The sequence below is a fragment of the Falco biarmicus genome, chromosome 6 (genome assembly GCF_023638135.1).
Source record: "Falco biarmicus isolate bFalBia1 chromosome 6, bFalBia1.pri, whole genome shotgun sequence".
Taxonomy (NCBI): Eukaryota; Metazoa; Chordata; class Aves; order Falconiformes; family Falconidae; genus Falco; species Falco biarmicus.
This window is the reverse complement of record NC_079293.1, coordinates 64373828-64397961: the sequence shown is the minus strand read 5'-3', so window position 1 is coordinate 64397961 and position 24134 is coordinate 64373828. Positions and strand designations below refer to the sequence as shown.

The 24134-nt window shown below is 39.0% G+C and overlaps 2 protein-coding genes across 6 annotated transcripts; one reads left to right on the top strand and one right to left on the bottom strand.

Moving 5' to 3' along the window:
- Positions 1 to 2901: 2901 nt before the first annotated feature.
- CCN6 (cellular communication network factor 6) lies at positions 2902 to 7808 on the top strand (the record flags this gene model as incomplete). Its single annotated transcript, XM_056343670.1, has 4 exons — positions 2902 to 3211; positions 3640 to 3882; positions 6409 to 6602; positions 7008 to 7808. Coding segments are annotated over 4 exons (1029 nt in total), but the record flags the coding sequence as incomplete, so codon positions are not given.
- A 133-nt stretch (positions 7809 to 7941) lies between these two features.
- Positions 7942 to 22666, bottom strand: TUBE1 (tubulin epsilon 1). 5 transcript variants are annotated; one of them, XM_056343065.1, is made up of 12 exons: positions 22475 to 22617; positions 22325 to 22398; positions 20884 to 20936; positions 18173 to 18230; positions 17497 to 17612; positions 16362 to 16483; positions 14872 to 15059; positions 13865 to 14040; positions 12959 to 13099; positions 11222 to 11362; positions 10187 to 10361; positions 7942 to 9123 (listed from the first exon to the last, which is right to left on the bottom strand). In XM_056343065.1, the coding sequence occupies exons 1-12, from the start codon at positions 22497 to 22499 to the stop codon at positions 8965 to 8967; spliced, it is 1428 nt and encodes a 475-aa protein (XP_056199040.1). In that variant the 5' UTR covers positions 22500 to 22617; the 3' UTR covers positions 7942 to 8964. The 5 variants fall into 5 exon arrangements, with proteins under 5 accessions (XP_056199040.1, XP_056199043.1, XP_056199041.1 ...); XM_056343068.1 differs by lacking the exon at positions 22475 to 22617 and adding an exon at positions 19377 to 19486 and having other exon boundaries at positions 22325 to 22399; XM_056343066.1 differs by lacking the exon at positions 22475 to 22617 and adding an exon at positions 21517 to 21686 and having other exon boundaries at positions 22325 to 22394.
- Between the last annotated feature and the right edge of the window lie 1468 nt (positions 22667 to 24134).

Here is a 24134-nt window from a genome sequence, read left to right as displayed (position 1 = left end):
CTTCTCCATGGTCATATTCCATATATGTGTATATATATTTATATGCACAGTGGTCTGACTTAAGGCTAGTTTTACAAATGAGAAAGGCGTCTGGGCTGTGTTATGCTTTGTCGCTTAAAAGAAAATTTCGAGTGATAGCTTTTGCTGAAGGTATTTGTGTCAAAGGCCAATTTCATTATTTATTTACTTAGCTTTGAAAATCCACTTTACGTGTACACAGTGTATTTTCCATTTACAATCAAAATGAATGTCAAATGGAGAATTTTCAAATGATTGTCTCCCTCTGCTAACTTTCTGCATATTTAAAGCCAGACTAAGATGACTGAACATTAGCAAGAATACATTGCCTGCTTTTGCTATTTGCTTATTTATGCCATAGAGACCTTGTTCAATCTTTAAAACATAAGAAAACAAACAACACATGAAGGGTTCCTACACAATGGTCTCATTTTCTGATCTGCCCATAGGATCAGGAAAAGTATGCAGTGGGCTTGAGTAATGCTGACGGCTTTGGTATGGAAGCTTTGGGAAGCAAGAATTAGAAAAATATTTGGCCTGTAAACTTTACAAGTACACTTTAAATTTTCATTAGAATTTAGTAGATTTTTGAAGATTTTCAGGTAGACTGAGGTTTTCAGTAATTCCAGTTAAAACTGCCAGATACTTGCCTGATGGTGTTTTTCTTGCTGGAAACTTTGCGTCTCATACTTTTCAGTTGACACGACATCTTTCCCCAAAAAAAACAAGAGAGAAAAATCACTTGCTTAGGTAGAATTCTATAGGTTTAAGGCATGTTTTAATTTGCAATACAAATTAAACATACTGGTTGAAGCACACAGATTATTTCCTGCTACACATACCCATTTTGAAACGTGATTCCTGATTTAAGCCACATAAACTCATACATCCGGCACGTGGCCAAGTTCCTAATAATAATTCTCTGCTTAAAAAGAAATAAAGCAGCAAGAAAGTGTTTCCTAAAGCAACCATACAGTCTTGAACACTGCTTGAACACCTGTGTGTCTTGCTTCCAGAGCAAGCCTTTAAGGAGCTTTACACTTCAGTGCACATGTTCATCAAATTAATGTTATTGTTTATAGTAACGGCTTAGCTGCCTGAGAGAAGTATACTGAAGTTAGTTATTTCTATACTATTGCTGCATTTAGGTAAAAAGGATTAGACAAAATCCTTTATCAGCAAATGGTTAAAAAAATAACGTATTTATGAAAATATCTTCTGCACGCTGCATGGAATACCACATGACATTGTTTAATATTCATTTATTATATGAATTGCCTCTGTGAATTAATATCTATCTTAAAAATCATTCAGCCAAAGGAACTTGAAAGCTACTACTTTGGAGCTTCATTAGTAGCTGCGGATTAAGATATCATAAATATAGTTGTAAATTACCATGAAAAATGGAAATTAGTGGTAGAAAAAAGCCTTTTAAAAGGTCATTTACTGCTGCATGCAATTAGGCCAGCTCAATTATGCTGTGAGAGCTTTCATGGGATATGACATATGAAATGCTGAATTCTGCAGATACTTCCAGTTTGAAAGTTGAACTGGAAGGGAACGCAGCCAGATGGCGCCTTCCTCAGCTTTCCCTTGACATCCCTGCTGGAGGTGGTGTCGACATCAGTAGAGTCCTGCAGTTTGTCGGAACAAAGAAACTGATAGGCAGGACCTCATATGCCCAGAAAAAAAACAGGCTACATACATTATTTTTTTTCTGCAAGCTCGATGGTGACACTGGTACCTGATGAGGGGCTGGATCTTGCCTTTCCCTCTTGCTCTGCAGACAATCTGAGCTGCTTGATGAGAGCCGCTCCCAAGACCCACATTGTACTAGTGGCCAAGTGCTGTGTGTGCCCCCATTTAACTATGGATCCAGTCATCCGTGATGAATAAATGTTTCACCATCTGCGTTTCTGTCGAATCAGCAACAGAAAAAGATTTAATGCTAAGATCTAAACTGCTATGTTTTAGATGTAATTCTTCAAAAAAGCAGATAGAATATAGCTATCTCAAATAGATCCTTTCATATTCTGCTGACCTAATCTTCCCCCATGCCTCCAAAAAATAAATCCATCAAGCATTACTTAGGACTTCCTTGTCTTAAGAAAAAAACAAACTAAAAAAAAAAAAGGGGGGGGGGGGCGGGGAATGGAAGAGAGGGGAAAAAAAAAAAAAGACATGAATTCTGACACAGAACGTGGAAAATGGTAAACACTGGCTAGGTCTTGACTTCCTACTGCTGATACAAATCTCTTTTATATGCCCTGTAAGCCCTGGATTCAATGAACTCATACAAATAGATACACTCTTAGAAAATGACCTATTAAACTTGGTGCAACTACTAGCCTCCCTTATTAGGATGCAATTTTTGCATCTAGCACAAGAGAATTTGTAAATACTATAATGCTCTTTCCCAAACAGCTACTCAAATTTTGGAGTAAAAATAACACTCAGAGGTTTACTATTTTAAAAGGCTTTTGCCATCAGAAGTAGCACACATGGAAATGGTTGGCTATCAGTGGGAGGAATCAAAAGTTAATTAACTTGATAGGAGGTTTGTGGGAAGGAATATTTAAACCAAATCCACCATCTACTTCAAAACACTTTTTCCCTACTTCAGCTCTACTACAGGTTTTGCTCTATTGAAGGCAAAGGAAAGACCAATGAATTCTGTTTCACAAAAGCAGGAGGCCAGGCTCGCTGGTGGAACATTTCAGTGCATGACAGTGACTGATGAAATTGGTCCACTGTCTCCTACCTAAACCTCACAGCCTCTCGCTTTTGGATCCTGTGAGATGAGAAATGTTAAGTGTCTTCATGGAATTTCACAGTTTTTTCCATCCCAACTTAATTTTGTGCTGTTCCACCTATGCATAATGCATTCAGTTCTCAAAATATCCCACTGTGTGTAAGTTTTTCCACAGCCTATCAGTCAAGCCTGGAGAAAAACCTTCAGAAACCAGTGAAGTCCACCAGCGCAAGGAGGTTTGTCACTGGCCATGCAGATGCCCACCTGTGCCAACCTGCAGCCCCGGGATAAGCTTGGTGAAGGATGGTTGTGGCTGCTGTAAGGTCTGTGCCAGGCAGTCAGGAGAGACCTGCAATGAAGCAGACATCTGTGATCCCCACAAAGGCCTCTACTGTGACTACTCAGAAGATGAGCCTAGGTACGAAACAGGCGTGTGTGCATGTAAGTTGGTCTTTCATGTTCTTTTCTTGAAATCCAGGAGGGTGGGAGCACAGAGGTGAAGGGTTTCAGAGGCAAACTGCTTGCTGGTGCTGCACAGCTCTGTGCTAGGCAACGTACCCTAACCCAGTCCTCTGACTGATCAGTTACAGAACCCGAGTAGGGCCGGGACTGTCTTTTAAACTTACCTGTGTATGCATTAGTGAAACCAGTTCATTGTGCACAAGCCTGTTATTTGCAGGTGTGTTGATGACTGATTTAAAGTTAGGCAGCTGTAGTTATCACTGGGCATAAATAAAAAACAAAAACCAAACTGTGCTTGGGAAGAACTTGAAGCTGTGGGTGCAGTAAAGGCTGGTCACATTTTAGCACTCTGTAAGCAGGAACCACGTGCTCCTCCTGTGTTAGTAACTGTTGTTTACCATTTGCAGATCTGGTAGCTGTAGGATGTGAGCTCAATGGAGTTTATTATCTTAATGGGCAGACCTTCCAACCTAACCCGCTTTATAAGTGCCTGTGTATCAGTGGTGCAATTGGATGTACACCTGTATTCACACCAAGATTAGCAGCAAGTCCCTGCACCAGGGCCACAGGCAGAAAGAAGCCCGGACAATCCATCTGTGGCTCAGGACAGCACAAGCAGCTTCAATCAACAAACTACAGACTGATGTCAGGTGTGCCTGGCTACACTGGTAAACTTTTCTGTACATGAGCCTTGCTGCATTTAGTGTCCCTGGCTCCGGCAGCCAGGCAGGCACCACACTGGCAATTTCTCAGTTCTTCCTGAAGGCCATTGCCAGGGTGACTGGTCTGTCCCAATTACTCCTCTTACTCGTAGGTCACAGACTCTTTTCTCTAAACCTAATGAGTATGAAAAGCCAAAAGCTTTTTGGCTCCTGTGACCAGGGAATTGGCCAAAGCTACCTTCAGCCCGTCTTTTGGAAGAGTTTACTGCTCATCAGATCAGACCTATTAGGCCTGTTCATGGACAGCCATTTCACAGCCCGGGAGCTGTCTCACTTTCTCCTGCTTTGTGGTGGTGGGGAGTCTTGGTTTTCACATACATATATTAACATGTTGCAGGCCTCTTCTTTCAATAGAAAGAAGAAAATGATAAAAATTGCCTTAGTGGCTTTTCTTATTACAACATTTCCCCCAATTTCTCCTCTATTCAGTCTGATCAAAAGCATATGCGAGCTTATCCATGCAGTTCTACCAGGGTCAGTTGATATTCCCTTTAACCTCACTCTTGCTGTGTGCTGCTAACACTGCAATTCTCTTTTTGACTTTAAGGAAGCACCACTGGCAGAAGCAGCTATCCTGGCCCTTCCCTGGCCAGAGCTGCCTGCACTTGTGCTGTCTCCTTCCCTGTGTGTGTGCACAAGTTTCCATGATGAAACTCATCTTCCTTACAATTCATGTGGGTACCAGAAAGCTAAGCCATTTATTTAGTGGCAGATTGAACTGTAGGGAAAATTATGGCCTTAATCATCATAATGGATCAATAAAAAAACCCTAAAAAGATCAAAAAGCTTATCAGAAAATCTTTATAAAAGGCTGCTGAGTAAATAGGTAGATGCACTTAAATCAATCTGCAGATAGACCCACATAAGTCAATCTGCAGACAGACCCGCTTACAAAATCTGAAGTTCATTTCAGACAGCTTCTAAGACATTGGCAGTAGTCATGCAAGTTAGCAAAACCAAGAAAAGCAGCTTGTCTTTACTTCAAAATTATGATACAATACCTATAACTAGTATCAAAGCCGTTTTACAGAAATATGCTTAATACTGTGTATAAACATACACTCGGTAAGGCAAGACTTCAAATGAAGAAAGACTTCATTTCTAGAAAGCATTGCTAATCTGATCAAAGAGAGAACATAATGCATTGAAAACAATGGCAAACAAGCCATTAGACCCCATTACACACATGAATTGAGCTGGTGGGGAGCTGTATTTCAGCTATCTGGAGAATGGCATTAAGCCACTTACTTTGTAGCACTTCAGCAGGTCCAAAAGCTGAACCCCAGCCTTCTGTAACTCCTTTTCTGACTGCAGCACTTCACAGAGTTTACTCAGAAATTTAAATCAATTGCACAGCATAACCTTGAGAAAAGCTGCACACTTGACTATTTGACTTGGTTCAGGGATCCAACAGCCTGTCCCTGTGGTGGCTGTGTATGCTGAAGGATGCTATTCTTCAGGTGACACAAACCCTCTCAAGCACCTTAAAATTTTTGTTTTGAAGTGAAGTCTTCCCCCTTCCCTTTACCAGTGTAGCAGGAATATCACGTCAACATGTGCATGAATTCCATGAATGGCTCAATGGGCCAACATCTATTTTGAAAAGTTTTTTCTGTTAGTGTGGATAAGAAGTGCTAAGTTTCATTTTACTGCTATCGCTTTGTTTTCTGGCTTTCCTTGTCAATTTGATTTACCCAATTCAGATACATAGGGATGTATGCACCTAGGTCATACTTTAAAAAAAAAAATGTACCAAGTATCAACAACCATTTAACTTCCCTTTATTTGTTGCAGATCTGTGACAAGCTTTTAATCTGCTTGCTGCAATGAGGTCTTTAAATTGCTGTCTACTTTCCAGGTATCCTTGCAATTCTGCCCATGCTCTTACCTAAATGCACAGATTCTATATAGTCAGTTTTTCTTGCAGAGTTTCACCATGAACTTTTCCACTGCAATTTTGTTTCTTTCTTTAAGTGTACTCCACCTAATCCAGCTTAACCCATGAGCGAAGGCTTTTCAGTGGTATCTAAAAGCGACTGGAGAATTCTATGCCTCTGTACAAAACCTGAAGACTTCACAGTATCTACAAAGAAAGCAACATTAGTGTTTTCAGAACCCCTTTTCAAGCTACGCTTGGCCTTCAATAATTTTCTTCCATTCTGAAGATTTCATAAAAATTCCACAAATAACTCTCTCCATGTAACATTTCCATCACATTAAACTGGAGGTTCATACAACACATGCAATTTCATAGTCCTTGCTATGACCTGAGTACCCAGTGTCAGTAAAATTTAACGGCAGCCCAGCCAGCTTTTGTGTGACTTCATTTACGCCTCGTTTTTAGATTTACCTAGAAAAGCACCTTCATGAATAGAAATCAAATGCTTATCCTTTTATTTTCAATTAATCCTTTTGGGGCTGTTCCACTGCATCAATCATATATTGTTCTCTCAGCTTACAGAAGCTTACCACTAGTTTTGAAGAAAAAGTGCCTAGTACAGGCAACTCCCTGGACACCCTGTTCCAGGACATGTGGCATAGGCATATCCAGCAGAGTGACCAATGAAAACAGAAAATGTGAAATGAAAAAAGAAAAGAGGTTATGCTTCATCCAGCCTTGTCTGACCAATATACTGAAGAAAATAAAGGTATTGTCTAATGTAAAATGACTTCCTAAAAGAAAATCAAAATATTGGAAGTAATGGAAAAATGGATGTGTTAGCAACTACTCATTTAAAATTACTTCTTGCTTTTTAAAAGGGTTTTAAAATAACTCTTCTCTGTTTTCTACCTTCAGTCTTCAGGTTTCTATAGTTAATGACTGGTGTGTAATTTCAAACAAAACAATATAATGTCCTGAAATATAAGTGCTGCTAGTGCTGTCCCGGTGCTCAGCTACTCAGAAAAGTATTTTCTATTTGTTGACTACTAAAGAAAAACAAGACAGCTTTCAGAAGGAGTAATTTGCAAGACATTTCCATTTTGCAGTTTTTCTTATGTGTTATGTTTTTAATGTGTAAAAACTCAGGGTTTTCTTTGTTTTTATATTCAAGATTCCAAAAGGAAAAACTTGTCAACCAACATTCCAGCTTCCTACAGCAGAGAAACTAGTTTTTTCTGGATGCTCAACTACTGAAAGCTATAAACTAACCTTCTGTGGGATGTGCTTGGACAAGAGGTGCTGCATACCTAATAAGTCCAGAATGATCACTGTACAGTTTGAGTGTCCCAATGAAGGCTTCTTTAAGTGGAAGATGATGTGGATAACATCATGCGTATGTCAGAAGATTTGCAGTGCTCCAGGAGACATATTTTCTGAACTCAAAGTTTTATGACAAGTTTGACACCATTGACTGTAACACACTAAGAGTGCAACAGCAAGTTCACACACTCAAGAGTTAGTGTAACCCCCTGCCACAGCAATGTTTATAGTGAAACTGCACATGCGAATAGTATTTTTTAAAATAGCACCTGGAAAATGCAAGTAAGAGCACATCTTTTTAAACATAATTGGTTTTATATGTGGAAATACATTCTTGAGAAGGATGTATATAACACTAGTATGTCAAAACAAGAACTTTTTGTAATTAAAAAGGTGCAGTAATATAGCTTCGAGCCCCACTGTAACAAGTTGTTGCCCACAAAGACAATGTAAATTCATAGATGCTCTACCTATTAGAAAAAAACAAAATTACCCCGTAATACTTTATCGTTCTTGATTCTCAAATTAACATTTTCTACTATGCATCTGCAATAGCAGAGCACATCAATGCTGTTTCCAAGAGAAGTCAATTTTAAGCCCAGATTGCTTTTTGCAGCAATCTTTCTCCAGAGTTGTGAATATAAACACCACACTTGCTAAGGTATAAATGAGTGGGCACCTGCAGATAACAGATGCAAAATTTCAAGGAAATTAGTATTTTTAGAATGTTTTCTTAAAAAAAACCCCAACAACCAACCACCAAAAAACCACCTGCTCTCAACAAATGTTATCACAATGTTTTATTGAATGCTTCTGGACTTCAACATTGAAAACTGTGCTTACTTATATACCCACCCCAACCCTGCTAGAAGGACTTCAAGCTTTAAGAAATCATTGTATTGATTCATTCTGATTTTAACAGTTCAATAGTCTTGCAGTTTGAAGACAGCCAGGGCTGGCAAGATACTGGAAACAGCTGTATTCTATTTTGTAAAAGTTCTTACTGTAATATAAAAATATACTTACCCTGGTAATTATAATATTAAAACATTTATTTAACTTGCATTCTTGTAAGCATGTAAACTTTTTTTCTCTGAACAGTCATTATAACTTCATTATAAGTGTGTGTTTGGCTCAGAGGTATATTGTGTTATCTTATTATCTTGTGCAAGTCAGCATTCATAAATATGAATCATTAATATGTTAGTTAATACTCTAATACTTGAAACAATTTATTTTGCTGAATTTTCTGATACTGCCTATTTTCATACCAGCTCAGAAAACTCTAATATAGCTAAGTACAACATGGAAGCAAAAATATTAAAACTATGAACATTGCTTAAAGCATTTTGAAATTACTACTAACCTGCAAAGTTTAAGAAATTAGTTTCATTAGACTTGCTTTCATCTTTGAAAAAGACTATGTAGGCTTTTCTTTTCATAACTGCTTGTTAAAAACAAATCTAGCAATGATGATCCTTCTTGGAAGAAAAGTCTGCCTTTACTGTAAGCTGGAAGTCTGAGAGAAGAGCTACATTTTTGGCTGCTACAACCTCTTTTTCTTCTGTTTACAGCATATGGTATGTCAATGTATTCTACAGTTAGGAAGATTGCTCTTACTGATACCCACCATAATTAGGTGTCTTCAAATCTTTCTTACAGGCTGGGCCTGTCATTTAACATGACACCTCTCAGAGATGTTGTCCCAGTCTCACTTTGGAATTACAATAGCTGCAATTCATTCTGGTTAGCTAAAGTCATTGGATGCTTGGGGGAAATAAAAAATAAAAAAAATAGTTCTTCCTTCTTCAAACAGCTATCTTCAGTCTTGATGGATCTGTTCTAGGCCCACCTTTTGTGGCATCCAGTTCATTGTATTCTTCTATTAGGTCAGACAAAGACGACATGGCTTCAGAAAAACAGCTTTGCTCCATCCCATCTACATGCAGGTAATGATGAAGGTGAGCCTATGGCAATAAAAAAATTTCAGTGTTATCCTTTTTCTTGGCACCTAATTCCTTTGGCTCAGTAAGTACATTTAGTCTGCACTGAAAAGGGGAGTGCAAGCACCTTAGAAAGTAGATTTAAAGACTTATATCATGACATCCCTTGTTTAAATACTTGGTAACTTTATGACAAATCCCTGTAGAATCACAGTCAATATTACCGATTTCTTACACATGCATCTTTTCATATTCTGTCTTCTGGGGTACACCGGACCAAACTGTGTACTGGGTCTATGTGGCAAGGTTTTAGTAGCAGGGGGGAGCAGAGGGCTGCAGGGGTGGTTTTTATGAGAAGATACCAAGAGCTACCCCCGTATCAGACAGAGCCAGTTTGAGCTGGCTCCAATATGGACCTGCTGTTGGCCAAAGATGCACGTAGTGCATCTGTGACAACATATTTAAGGAGTTGTAAGAAATGCTGCACAACAGTTGAGAGAAACAGCTCTGCAGACACCAAGATCAGCGAAGAAGGAGCAGGAGCAAAATCAAGCCTGGGAGGCAGGGTGTGAGGTGGGGTGAAGGTATTGTCAGTTTTGGTTTTATTTCTTGCTATCCTACTCTGCTATTAATTGGCAATAAAGTAAGTTAATACTCCCCGGGTCTGTTTTGCCCATGACAGTAAGTGGTGAGTGATCTTCCTGTTCTTATCTTGACCCATGAGCTTTTCATCATACTTTCTCCCCCTGTCCTGCTGAGAAAGGGAAGTGAGAGAACAGATTGGTGGGCACCAGGCAGCCAGCCAAAGTCAACCCACCACAAACCAGTATCTGTTAGATACTGCCTCATTGCTGAATAAAGTAGTATATTGCTTAGTAGGTACAGACGGGTTTATGTACTTGATAGGTACGTAAAGGGGTTTATGCTTTTAAAGTGGTGGCTGTTGGAATGATTCCTTGATTGGTAACACAAATAATCTTGGGATGTTGATTTTAAACAGTCTGTTCGTTATACCAAGATTTGCTTCCCTATAATGCAAGACGCTAATGATAAGTGGCTACAGATGTTACAATGATCAGAGTTGTACCTTTTTCTTGTAGAGCTTCATAAATCTGTCTTTGAGTTCAATGAAAGTTGGTTTTACACAAGTATTGTTTGCTAAAGCCAGGAGGGAATGGGAATGGCCCACAGGAGGTACTGAACACAAACCGGTTTTCCAGCCCTCTTGATTCCAGGACACAAAATGCAGGGAAGGCTTCAACCTGTGATACAAATATTTGCTTACCTAAGGAATGTAAAGAACACAAAGCTTAAGTTTTCTTTGCTAACAGTCTGAGAAGGTTAACATTTAGGCTTTCAGAACCAAGCCATTTTAGACTTCAGACTAAATCACTATTTTAAATTTGAATTGCAAACACCAATTTTGTTCAGTTAATGAATCGGAATCAGTGTTTGAAAAGTCAAGTTACAAGCATCTATTTCTATAAAGGGAATGCGAGCGCTCTGAGGTTTAAGAGAGGGGCAGATTAATGCTGTGTGTGGGACAATCAATCTACCTGTAGTTTAGAAATAAGTAAAATGCTTTACAGACTCAGATTTTCCCTACACATCCCTGTCTAGCTGTAAACTGCATTCTGTATGCAAAGCTTGCCTGCCTTTCCTGTTATAACTATGTAGGTCAATAGTGTACAAGGTAGAAACAGGGCGCTAACAATACAGAGTTGTTAAAATAGGAATGATTCCCTATCTACATGAAAGTAACCATGGAAGTGAGGGGCCTTCTGTTCAGTAAAACCAAACTTCTACTACAGAACTTATTTGTCCAACATCCTTTACTGGCAGGAGACCTCTGGAAGATCAGGCTTTACTTTCTTTTGCATTTTTGAGAATGACAGGAGCAGCACAGAGACATATAGCCAACTCTCTTTATTTGGAAATCCAAGAATGCTGTGACTAACTCATTATGTAAATTAATTACATTTTCTTCTCTGAAATTAGGAAAAGTATTTCTGAGTAAACTGATTTGGTATTGAAATTCTTGAAACTAAAAGTGAGAGTGCCCTGGACAACTGACAACAGTTTCAATAACAAATCACATGACTACTTTGTGTGGTTTACAAACCTTTCAATATTTCTGCGAAGGTCTGAAACCTGCACATTTCCTCGAACAAGAAGTGCACAGGCAAGGTAGAGGCTATGCTTTGGATCTGCTTGAATTAGCTGATGATCTCTGCTAAAAGCATCTGAAAACATCTGATCCAACCTAGGTGAAAAGGAAAGAGTGATCTACTCTTACTAAAGCAAGCTAACAAAAGTTCTTCAGACTGCTCATCTTTACTGTTTAAAAGTTAATAAAATTCTGGAGGTAAAGGTACATTTTACCTGGGACCATGAATGACATGAAAAAGATTAAAACCTTTACATGTACATATCTTGGCATTAGAAGTTTTTAAAAAACACACCTGATCCATTTTTCCCCCTCTCTTCTCCCTCCTGTTACAAGCCATTGTTGAGTCTAGAGTCAGAGAAGTGGACAGACTAAGAGACCTTCGTAATGGCCATTTTAGGTCAATGGTTAAAAACTAGTAAACTTACGTAAAAGGTTTTAACTACTTGAGATTCTGGTTATATGACAATTTTTGAGTGGACAATCTCACTGCTTATGAAGGACTTGATAAGGAATATTTAAGTGCGGCTGACCCTTACAGAACTGATTATCTGCCTGTTATGCTTCATTATTTAAAAGGATCAATGTATCATGGAACTTTATTAGTTTTGATAAATGATTTAGGAAAAGACAGACTATACATATTTGTCTACTTATTCTAATTTTATCAAGTACGACTGCTTTAAAAGATGACACTGCAGATCATGTTCTTTCTTTCTTCACCTCCTTAAGCAAGTTCCACTGTCCCGTGGGATATCAAAGATAGCGTCTTGAGGAGGTTTCTATGGACCCATAACATCCAAGCTATTCTTTCCACATGTTTCAAACTCTCTGCATCTATCAACTCTATTTTTTTGTTTTAGAAAAAAAATCACCCTTACCACAATCTGCCTATTAAAAAACCAAAGGAGACAAAAAATATTGTTGGTTCCACTTCATTCTGAAACATGATTGACTCTCCCCATAGTCTGCTACCTGCCCTCCAGCACCGTATTGTCTCCTCAGGGTATAGTTTCAAGAGATCCAACTGACTGTCACAACTTGCTATCACAGAAAAGCAGTGGTTCTTTGCCACTTTTCATACATCTATCACTTACCCATAGCTGCCTCTATCACTATCTGGACCTTTTGCTGATGGAACTTAATTTACTAAACCCAGTAAAATTTATTTTAACTGGTTATTTTTCTGCCACGTCAGTGAGATAAATAATAATCTCACAAAATTTGACAAGTATCAGCTTATTGTTACAATAAGCTGTTGAATAGGCACACTGCATCTCCAGACTGAAGATGCCGTTACTTCCCAAGGAGTACTAATTAAACTAACAAGGAGGTTGGTTTAATTCCTAGTTTGTCTTTAGAGTTTTTTATGAGTCAGGTGCAAACTGTTACTCAAAAACTTGTGGTGCGGGTTATATCTACATAACACATTTTTCCAACAGAAACATTTCCCAGCAGAGATAACAAAAATAGATTTCAAGTTTACTAGCTCAGCTATTACAGAGAAAAAGGATAAAGGATGTTCCTGAAATTAGCAGGATGATGTGGCAGAAAAACGTGGCAGACTTAAGACTTTTAGAACTTCTACCCTTAGGTTTGCTAGAGAATGGATATTTTTTTTTAGTGAAAGCTATGAAGAATCAGAAATTAAGTTCAAATTTAAAGCTTCCACAATGTTTTTTTTTCTCTTACCTTCTAGAAGGTACATTAACATCTGCCAATGTATACAGAGGAGTCAAGCTCGAAACCAAGTAATGAAGTCGAGGAAATGGAACTAAATTCATGCTGATTTCATTAAGATCCATGTTAAGGGAACCTTCAAACCTAGCAGAGCTGAAAAATTAACAAACTGTTACGAACTGTTATAAACTTATAAAATTACTTCTATAATGTAAACATTCATTAAAACTATTTTTCAATGGTTCTGTACAATAAAGCAGTAAAACACCACAGTGTTCAAAAACTGTTCATGTATAATTACTAAACTTCCATATTTGGCACCAACTGTGCTATATATCTTATTTACTTATACTTCTCATTATAGAACAATAAATCACCAAGAACAAGACCTTGTTTCCCAATTGCTGTCTTTCGCACTGTTTTTCAGTATGTGGGCATAGCTGCTGAATACCAGTTTTAATAAATAGGCTATAATAGAACACATGTGCCTTGGCATACCTGACAAGCTGCTTAAAAGAAAAGCAGGCCAATACTCCAGAAGTGTATTTCACCAGGAATTTCTTGCAGTAATAGACAGCTTAGGAGCAATAATGATCTGACCATACTTATAAAATAATACAGCTGGCCTAGAAAGACAATTCTCCCCAGGCTCCACTAATCATTAACGGAAGACAATATCCTCCTGCCTATAACCCTTTCTTACTTCATGTCCAAGACTATTTCATGGCTAGAGCAACACCAATGCAATCTGAATACTTCCAAATACTTTAACATTTAGTAACTAATTCTTAAAACAAGGAGACTTGTATCAAATGGTAAACAATTCATATTCTTTGAATTGATGCAGGCCTGCATATTTGCAGAACATATTGCCTCCAGCAATACTACTTCTACAGAGGAATAAACTGTTAACTTTACCTTGTCAGGTTCAGCAGCAAGTTGGCTATGATATTATTCATTGCATCAAATGGCTTCTCTTGTACAGATTTTGCACTGCCTGCACTTGATGTTACCAAGCTGTTCTGCTTCACAGTTGACCCTAGCTTCCCAGAATTGATCATCTGATGAATTTTATTAACTATATCAAACAGAGACTATGAAAGGAGGAAAAAAAAAAAAAGCATAAAAGTCTTGAACACAGAGCTTTCGAATTCAGTACCTCAATTTTTTATTTCGATTGATCTTAAAGAAAAGGCCAAGACATGGCACTACCAGTTCAAAGATTATACCTTTGATATACATGTAAGTCCAACATTTGACCAGTTCGGACTGACTTAAGTGTTTCTAAAAGTCTGTTCCTTGCATCACAAACATGTACACAGCTCGACTTAGTTGTTTTGATTTTTATTCAACTTTTAAAAATGCTCATTTTCTAAAATTAATTTTAAATTTTCATGATCCCTGTGAAACAAAAACGTTCTCCAAATATATTTCGCTTCCTCTTGCTTTTTCCATATGTAAACAGCAAGAGAGCCATCAAAGTTAGATTCAAATGAATCTAGTAGTCTGCATGGTCAGGTACGCCTACGATGCTCATATCGCTAATTGGTGAAGTCAAGTCTGCTGGAATTTAGCGTAGTTAGTCATTTCCCTTGCAGGACTGTACTCATACTATGCACAAATTGATTGCTGAGAGTGTAAGACACTCAGCCTCAGTAAACAGGAACTTTAAACTGTTTACCTTGAAATGCACATGAAAAAAAATAAATCACTCCAGACTACTTTGAAGGTGCAGAACACCTTTTTAGCGATACCTATATTAATTTCAACAGTCTTAAGTGACTTAGGAGTTCAATTACTACTTTAAGAACTGAAATTATGCTTTTAAAGACTTGGCACTCAAATCAATACACAGAAAGAAAAAACATTTCCTATGTGCAATCTGATAAAAAAGAAGTTGACAGAAAGAAAGTATTATTTCTTACTTCATTCTCTATTGGTAGCACACAGTCTGCATGTTCATTAAGCTCCTTCATAGCCAGAACACTGTTATATGGAGAAGTAATAACATCATCTTCGCCAGAGGGATAAACTGAAGTAACAAATCTATATACTTCTGGGAATTCATCCTCAAGCAAATTTAGTACAAAAGTTCCAAGGCCAGATCCTGTCCCTAATTATGAATGAAGACAGAATGAGAAGATAAAAGGTCCCTCATGTTATCTTGAGCCTTAAGCCTCATATGTTGGAAACATACAACTTTTCAATTACGCATATTAATAAATATTTTCTGAAGCATTTGGCTGACTGTGGAGGCCACTCAGATGTAAATTCAGGCAGGAAGGTTTTTCCCAGACAGGAAAATAATTTAAGTGATAAAAATATTTCCCATAGTATGCCAAACAGGATGAAGTAAATCTCAAATTTCAGCAAACCAAAAAGCCCTATTATGTAACCAACATTTTTCTGACCTAGTATTCTTATTTCTGATTTTAAAATCTTTAATATGGGTTTTGAAATATTTGTTTAAAAACACTGAACTGCCCCTAACAATTATTTACTTTCCTTTTGAGGTTTCTTTATGAAGTTTTCTCATTCAACAGTCAAAACAGAGCAACCCCTTTCCTCCAGCACACATGCTTTTTTCCCTCATTAGCACTAAGCACATAGCACTGAGCTCAAATCAGAGAGCTGAACTGTGTTTTTTCCGTGTTGGAACCTAACATTCTCAGCAGCAAATTTCATCTATGAACAAGACAGCAATTTTCTGCAATAACAGAAACAGTTCTGCAGGGTCTCTCAAATTATGCAAATGGCCACAAAAAAGGCCCTTGGTAAAACTCTTGCTTCATATTTAGAACTATTTTCTGTGTCTTTTTTCCACATCACAACCAGTTATAATACATACTCCCCCCACATTTCTGGGGAAGGAAGGCTTAGTAGCAATACAAAAATGACAGAATTGTCACTGCAAGGGATTCTCCTTTCTGACTTATTAACAAAGTAGCTAGACTGGATTCAAGAGAATTTTGTGGAAGGAAAACAGAAAAAGTTTTTCTGAAGTTAAGAAACATTAGGTCTTCTTCAAAGCCTTTCAGAAAACTTTCCCCATGGTTAAAAACAACCTGATTACAACAACAATGTCAGTATTCTGAGGTCACTGTCCCTTCTTCTGATAATACCTCAGTGTTTTCTTGTCTTTGGTACCTGTCTTGATCCACCCATTGCCTCATATTTAAAATTTTAGCTGCATAGCTGCATTTTTGTTCTGGGTAGCACTTATGATTAGGGCTCCTCAGTGCTCTAACAAAATAATAAGTAATTACAGGTCCACTTCATTGGACTGTGTAAAATTATTTTTTCTGAATAATATAGATTATTACACTGATCTTTTCAAGATCCAGGGTTGTGTTGGTTTTTCTTTTTTCCCACACGTGGCTGCTGCAATCATACTAACCATGAAAAAATTACTTACCACCTCCCATAGAATGAATTATAAAAAAACACTGTAGACAGTCACAATGTTCTGCGTTTTTCCTTAGCTTTTCCACAATGTCATCCCGGTATTGACAGCCATATACCTTATGACCTACAGCCCTGAGGACATGAAAAGTACTTTTAAAAGAAATCCAACAATCAATCTTTCATTATTTTTTTTTAGACCCCCTATTTAACATTTTAAAGCTCAGAGTCCAGAGCTGCATGCAACACCTAATTTGTGAGAGTTGCTAAGCTGTGACTACATCATGTGAACATGGGAGTCAGGACATAGTTTTAATTTTGAGGATGTTAATTTTGAGGCTGAACATTAAGTTCACAGCTTTGGCATGTGCACTGTTATTTTGTACTGATAAGGAAATAAACTTCCACATTGGATAATCAAATTGTAATTATGAAATGAAAGTTATACACTCCTTAACAATAACGAACTGCCTATGTAATACATGTACTGACCTTCCTTTGGATACATGAGTCAGTTGCTACCAGTAATAAAAAAACCCAAACCCCGAAGAGCTCATTTTCTACATACATGCCTGCTTGATGGTGAAGTTACAGGATACTTTATTCCCCACATTGCACGCTTTTGGTACATTTGCTGATGATTTGCTTTCCAGTCTGTAGTGCACTGAGCATTATTAGAGTCGCATTAAGGTCTCAGTGAAAATTTGGAACTTGTGACGTTAATCGATCTTTCTCTGAATTTCTTTTTTTGGTAATGTAGTTTATATGCACAAAGCCTGACTCTGCGGTGCTTAGAAATCAGAACTGCATTTGTTCATATATCTCATCTCCACACTAGTTGTACAGTTGCAAACTAGATTATAGCTTCAACTGAGCAATGGAAGCAGCTGAACACAAAAAAACCCCAAAACTAAACCCACCAAATAATAATAGGAAGAAGAAAACAAACAAAATGATACATCAGCAGAATTATCCTTCTGTAAAAGGCTTTTCAAAGCCCTTCTCCAAGCAACAGTGACTCTAAAGTTTACTGGTAATATGCTGCAGCTCCCCAGGTGCAGAATGAACAAGAAAGCTACTGTTACCATTTCCCTTTTTAAATGCCATCTAATTAGTTGCTATGAAATGGTTTCTGAAGAGGTTCTCACCAGTTGTTTCCTGAACCAGAAACATCTGTGATAAGCTGCTTGCTATCAAACACATCCCTCAATGGTCCCTGCAGAATTTCATTTACCACACCCTCCTCCATGTCAATCAACAGTGCCTTTGAGACAGGAAAGAATAAATATTCAGTCAGTAAGCAAACTACCCTTCGAAGTAATCACCACAAAGAAATATAAAATTATTTACAATATAAAAGCGGTGTTGATTTTACTGTGGTCCAGAGAAAAAAAAAGTTTTAAATAACTAGGAGACCAACTAGATTCACCTTGTCTGATTTGCTAGAAGTCAACAGGACAGCATTTCAGACAACGCAATTTTGTTAAAATTTTATAGTATTTTGCCCCAATACTTAGGGATAAAGAATAATTTTAAATTATAAATTTTAATAAATATAAAATCAACGAAACCCAGTCTTTAGAAGATATAAACAAAAACTTAGTTGGTAATATCTGCAATCATTTTATTAAAGTTATAATTTGAATTACCCAACAAGACTGGCAAACTGCATTACTCCATTGAACCATAGAAGTTACTATTAGAAATCATAATATTCAAAGTAGTATTAAAAACATATGCAATTATAAGGACCTTATGAAAATTCCCATACAGTTGGACATAAATACGCAGTGTAAAACGAGTGACCTTTATAGATTGCCTTACTCGTGCTTTTAAAGAGCAGATTTTTCCTTTGTAAATATCAGGACCATCACCACCACTTCTGGGGAAAAAAAAATAATCCAAGCTCAGAATCATAACTGAAAATAAGGCAATATATATTAGAATAATATTCCTTCCTTAATCCTTCATGTTCAGAGGCCTGTTACAATATAAACAAACAGAAACACAGTGAATCTGCTGCTAAGAAAGACTTTGTAATTCCCTAAAAGTAATTCAGTTACAGGACACGATCTCAAACAGATCACGCAGATCAGTACCTAAGCGGTACTTCAGAAAGCTGAAAAGATAAGCAATGGAAGTTTACTCTCAGATACAGCCTCTGCTCTGTGGTAATTCTACAAGCACTGCCAAAACTTGAAACAATTTTTTATCTAGCACATGGTATGTGTATCTGCATCATATAACGGAACACAGCGCACCAAGTAGCACCACTACCTTTCCAGCAGGGGTAGTACAGTACTGTGCTGCTGCTCAAGGTATGAAAGCTGTGTAACTGCACTAGCATAGCACTGTGCTTGACTTACTTTGCTATTAAGATTTACCAGCTCAGAAATCAAGCTGGGCTATGTTAATAGCTTTAATTTTCTTTTTTTTTTCCGGAACTGGTTGTACTGATCAAGCTAGGGGACTATGCACTGTGTACAATCACATTTTTTCCACAATGAATGCTGGTGCTTCTGCAATCAAAGGATGAGATACTCCGACCTGGCCAAACTATATTCAACATGGGGAAAAAGGCAAGGATATTGGAAAACAGATCTAATTTTCCTCTCAGTTTACCTAATTTGGGGGCTGGTCAAGCCTAAATTTAAAGTATCTCAGACTATTCTACATTCAGCCACAACAGTATTCCAAAAAACATCAGCTGAAATTCACTACAGCACCAAAGATTCTGATCACGCTTAATCCCATCAGGAACACAAGGGGAAGTGAGTACAGGGCTGCACTGGATTCCTCCAGGATCCTCCACCCCCTCACTCAAAGCAGCTCTCCAGACACCTCTCATTAGCTGAGCAGCTCAGAGCAATCTCCAGTAATCATGCGATTCCCCTAGCCTACACAACTCCCTATATGACTCCACTACAGCACCAGTAAGTAAATCCAGCTATAGAAGTTCCATTTCTCTTCAAGGTCTAAAAAACTCAAAGAGGAAGAAACTCCCAAAACCAACACTTTTTTCTCTTACTATTGTCTTTGTGGTCTTTCATGCCAGCCCATACTTCCAATCACTTTGACTCAATTGCTGAAAAAAATCCTCACGTTTCCTAGAATCCTCTAGGCTTAAGGCATGCATGTCTGCACATAACACCATACATATGCATATTTTCAATATTACATAGCTTAATCATTACCATAAGAGAAGAAAAATCTGTGTGGTTCTGCCAGGATGTTGTTCATAGCTATTTCTGACAGAATAACCCATCCAGATTAATTAGTTTGAACAGTGATACGGCATAGCATAGAAGACTGAAGTTTGTTATTTTTATGACATAGGGGTTTATGTTTGCAACAACCTGGGGTGTGAACTATTTTTTTCTGATAAAACTAAAACAAAGCCCATAATAATAACGAAAGGACAAAACCTCACAGCCCAAGTAACAGAGTTTGAAACAACTCATCCCTAAGTAAACTATGGTTCAAGGCTACAGTTAAAAGTGTGAACTGTTTCAACAGAAAAATTAACAACTCCTGGAAAAGACAAGATTTGAATAATCATTCTTCTGTTTCACAGGTAGGGGAAGCTTCCTCAAAACTTATCTCACTCGGTACTGTAGAGGTCCTTCCTCTTTACAGAGAGAAAACAGACGTTTCTATTGCAGCCAACCTGTCAATTACAAATTTGAGGGTTTCATCTGGCATATACAGAAACATAGACACTGTTCACAACCAAATTTTCTTAGGTAAAAAAAAAAAAAAAGACAGATATTCTAGGAAATGCCACGAGGAATAGCAATGATAAACTCCCACACATTACATGTTCTTTCAAAGAGGTAAAGTTTAAGACAAAACAGTATTTCAATGTCACTTTATTTAAAATCGCATGCTGTACTGCAGCCTTGCCATATGATGAAAGGAAACAGAGGCCAGTTAAATGTTTTTTTAATTAATTAAAATGCAACAGCAATATCCAAGTGCACAACTGTTTCATTCTTGCAAACTGGAAGGATTTTTGTAATTGGGTAGATAAGAGATGACCAAATGCTTTTAAAAGTATGAATTGGTTAACTTCAAAACAGAAAAATCACAGCCACCACTCTTTGTGTGACAAACCAGTCAGATAAAAGGGATTTAAAAACTGACATGACCTTTCCGCACTACCTTATACGCAATTCCTCTTACAAGTCTTTAAGAAATGCTGCTAAATTGGTATTCAGAGGGCTTGCAGTCAGGTCATTGTTCATAACAGCAAAAGCTATCAGATCCTGACTGTCTATTTTTGGGACAGAAGGAAAGGAAAACAAATCTAAACACTTCCAACACCTGTAACTACTGAACTAAGTATAGTTAAAATGGAAAGGTAAAGATAGTGTTTTGCAAAAACAAAAAAGCAAAATCTTTCTCTACCACAAACTAAATATGACCTGAAACAACAACACTAAAAAAAACCCCAAAAAACCAACCCTGTAACTTAGGTTAAGATATTAGAATTAATACTACATTAAACTCATGAGCTGCTTGATAAGAAGACTTACCTTGTATCTATGTTCCTAAAAAAACTGCTTAATGCTTCATCATAAATTCCTTTCTAAAAGGAAACAACACGGCATAAGATGATGTGTAACATCAGAAATTCTCAGTGCTCTTTCACAGAATAATTTAAATTGGAAGGGACCTCTGAAGGTTACCTGTCAAACCTCCCCACCCAAAACAGAATGAATGTCTATGTTGAATCCAGCTAGCTCTAGTCAGCTGTAAAAAGAACATTTCATTGAAGCACTGGCTTAATATTAAAAACTGATAGGAGGATGTAACTAGGAGATTAATTTTTCAGCACAAGATTAAACAAGTACTCTTCCTTAATTTCCAAAGATTTAGGATTTTATTGAAGATCCCAATGAAATTATTAAATTGAATAGCTGCTGTTTTGCTGACTCAGCTTATCACTGATACAACACCCAGTTCATCATGGGCTCCATGCCCATGATACCAATGTCTATGAAGTTCTGTGGAAAGGAAAGCACATCACATTGTATCAGTGATTCCTAAACTCCCTGCTGAGGGGTGGCATGGAAATTACTTACACACACACCCCTTCCCCCACCATAAAGCTAAAGAGACCTGGCAAGTTTAAATACTTAAACATTATTACTTTACAGACTGCTTACCATACTCCTAAAGACCTGATGAAAGAGAATTTGAAAGTCACTGTTCTCTGCAAAACTAAACCCAAGAGACTCTCCATACACATATGAACTTCATCCATTGCCTTCTTACAGCTGCTTCAACAGAAGGTGCTGAGGACTGCTCATCATTATATGTTAACATACAGCATTCACTAGGAAATAGCATTTTTACAGTCACGGCAAGAAGAGTGCGTTTTTGTTCAGGGTAGTCAGCACAACTGGACAGAAAGTCCTTGCAGGACATGCACTAAAAAGGTGGGCTTCAGCGGGCTGCTCTTCTGCTTTACCACCAGCTGCAAGGAACCTGCCCTGAGCAACCCTCTATTTTTCACTAACGGCCTTAAACCTGGTAACACCTGCCCATAGGGAGACACCCGGGGCTTTTCAAGGTGGAAAGGCCAGCCCAGGGGTCGCCAAGCTTTTTAACCAGGGGGCTGGCGCGGATGCAGTGGCAGGCAGTCATCTGCGGCTGCTTGGTGTCCCCCCAACCCCCGGCGGGGGGGTCTGTAAATACCGGGGGCCGGATTGAGGACCCTGGGGGCCGTATCCGGCCCGCGGGCCGTAGTTTGAGGGCCCCTGGGCTAGAGAAAGCTGACGTGAATCAGAGACGGAAGAGTTAAAGCAGCATAAAAACCTGGGGATAGTTTTGTCCACGAGGAAGTGGATTTAGTTTAATCAAATAAATGCAGCGCTTTGCAATCACTGCAAGGAACCCGGAAGGCTGCGAGGCCCACCGCGGCCGCCCCCAGCGGCCCGCACCGGCCGGGTGAGGGGCGGGCGGCGCCGTTACCTTGTTGACGGCGGCGTGCTCCCGCAGCGCCAGGTCCCAGAAGCGGCAGCCCACCTGGTTCCCGCACTGGCCCACTACAAAGGGGAGAGACACGGGTCAGGCGCGGAGAGGGGGAGGCGGGGGGGGACTCTGGGCGCCGCGGCCCCTTACCCTGCACCACCACCGACTGGGCCATGGCGCGGCGGCTGCCGCCTCCTCTTTCGAACGCGGCGCCCGGAAGCCGCGCTCTGTCACCCGTCGCGGCGGAGGGGGGCGTTGCGGCGGGAGGGTTCTTCCAACGGCGCGGCCTCCTCGCCCCCACCTTTCTCCTGCGGTGGAACGTCCCATCCGTCGGCTTAGCTGCGGGCGCTCGCCGCCTACTCGTCGCGAGTGGAACGTTCCATTAGAAGGCGGGGGTGTATGTGTGAGGCAGTCCCTCGCGTGTGGGCTCGCCTGAGGCGACCGCCAGTCCCAGAGAGCAGCGTTCGGGTGTCGGTCCTGATGGCTGCGATTGCGCCTGTAAGATTCGGGGCTTGGTGGGAGAGTAAATGTGCGCTGAGAGGAGCCGAGGGAGTAGTAAAGTGCCCGTGCCCGTTCGGCAGCGCGGGAACGGTGACCGTGGTGAGGTGCTCAGAAATCCAGTGTCGCCTGAGGGTGCGTGCACCTGCCGGGGGCTGCAGGGCCTCTGCTAAAGCCCAACTACGGGAGGCATGGCGAAGACCTGACATTAAGTCTTTCTATGGGAGAATAGAAACGTTTCGGTGTAGTACTGTCCGTTACCATTTATGGCTAAAAATGTGTGGTAAGCTATGTTTTATTTTCCCCGAATACATTATTCAGAGTGATGGTGGGAAATGCCCTGAATGATAGGAAAATATAAATTAAAAATTAGATGAAAAAACGGCCATGTTGAAATGCTGTAATGATGAGCCCTCCCATCAGGCTTGAAAATTACGTTTTTCTTTAAGCTTGGTTTCATGTAATTGTCCAATTAACAGTGCAATTATAAGAGGTGCTTTTGCCTATGTGTTGAACATAGCAACTTTGGGACTAAAAATGAGAGATGAGAAATGGTAGCGATGCTGTTGTCTCAGCATGGTAAGACTGGTCCGCAGGATAGCTACTCTGCAAAATCATGGGATCACAGAACCATTTAGGTTGGAAAAGACCTTTAAGATCATTGAGGACAACTGTTAACCCAGCACTGCCAAGTCCATCACTAAACCAATAAAGCATGTGTGATATGCAAAGCTGTTGTCTGCAGAAAACTTTCTTGTGACACTGATGGCATTTCTGCTTCCTGTGGGAGGATAAAAGTACTTCCGTGCAACCCAGTTCATTAGGTTCTATGGCTAAAACTACCCAACAAAATATGCTTTTTCCAAAAATATTTCTAGTGCTGGTGTGCAATCAAAATTAGCTAAATGAAATTTGAATAGAATTCTGATGTTCAGTTTATATGAATACTTTTTTCTCAGGAGAAACCATGGTGTGGACTCCTGGACATGACTTGGGATCCTGTAGAGAGCAATTATAAGTCCCCAGGAAAATAAAGTTATACCAAATGACTACTTTAAAAAACTTTCCCGGAAAGATTATGTTTTGCAGCAAATACAATATTGTACAATACAATATAATAATGCATTATATATAAGAAATATGTTTCAAGACTAGTTTTTTAAAACTTAATTCAAAGAGGAGAATCCATCTACTGGAAATTTGTATTCTTCTTAAGAAAAAGTAATGATGGCCCAAGCTTACTCAGGCTTCACATTTGAAGTTGCAGAGGACCAGTAGCTTCAGTGTTACAGGCAGGTGGAAAGTTTAGCAT

Coding starts and splice junctions, on each gene's coding strand:
- TUBE1 (XM_056343063.1), bottom strand. CDS start 22,651: ATGGGACGTTCCACCGCAGGAGAAAGGTGGGGGCGAGGAGGCCGCGCC. Junction 13,100..13,864: donor TTGCTGCTGAACCTGACAAG/GTAAAGTTAACA, acceptor TTAATTTTTCAG/CTCTGCTAGGTTTGAAGGTT. Junction 11,363..12,958: donor GTTAATGTACCTTCTAGAAG/GTAAGAGAAAAA, acceptor CTTTTCACCTAG/GTTGGATCAGATGTTTTCAG.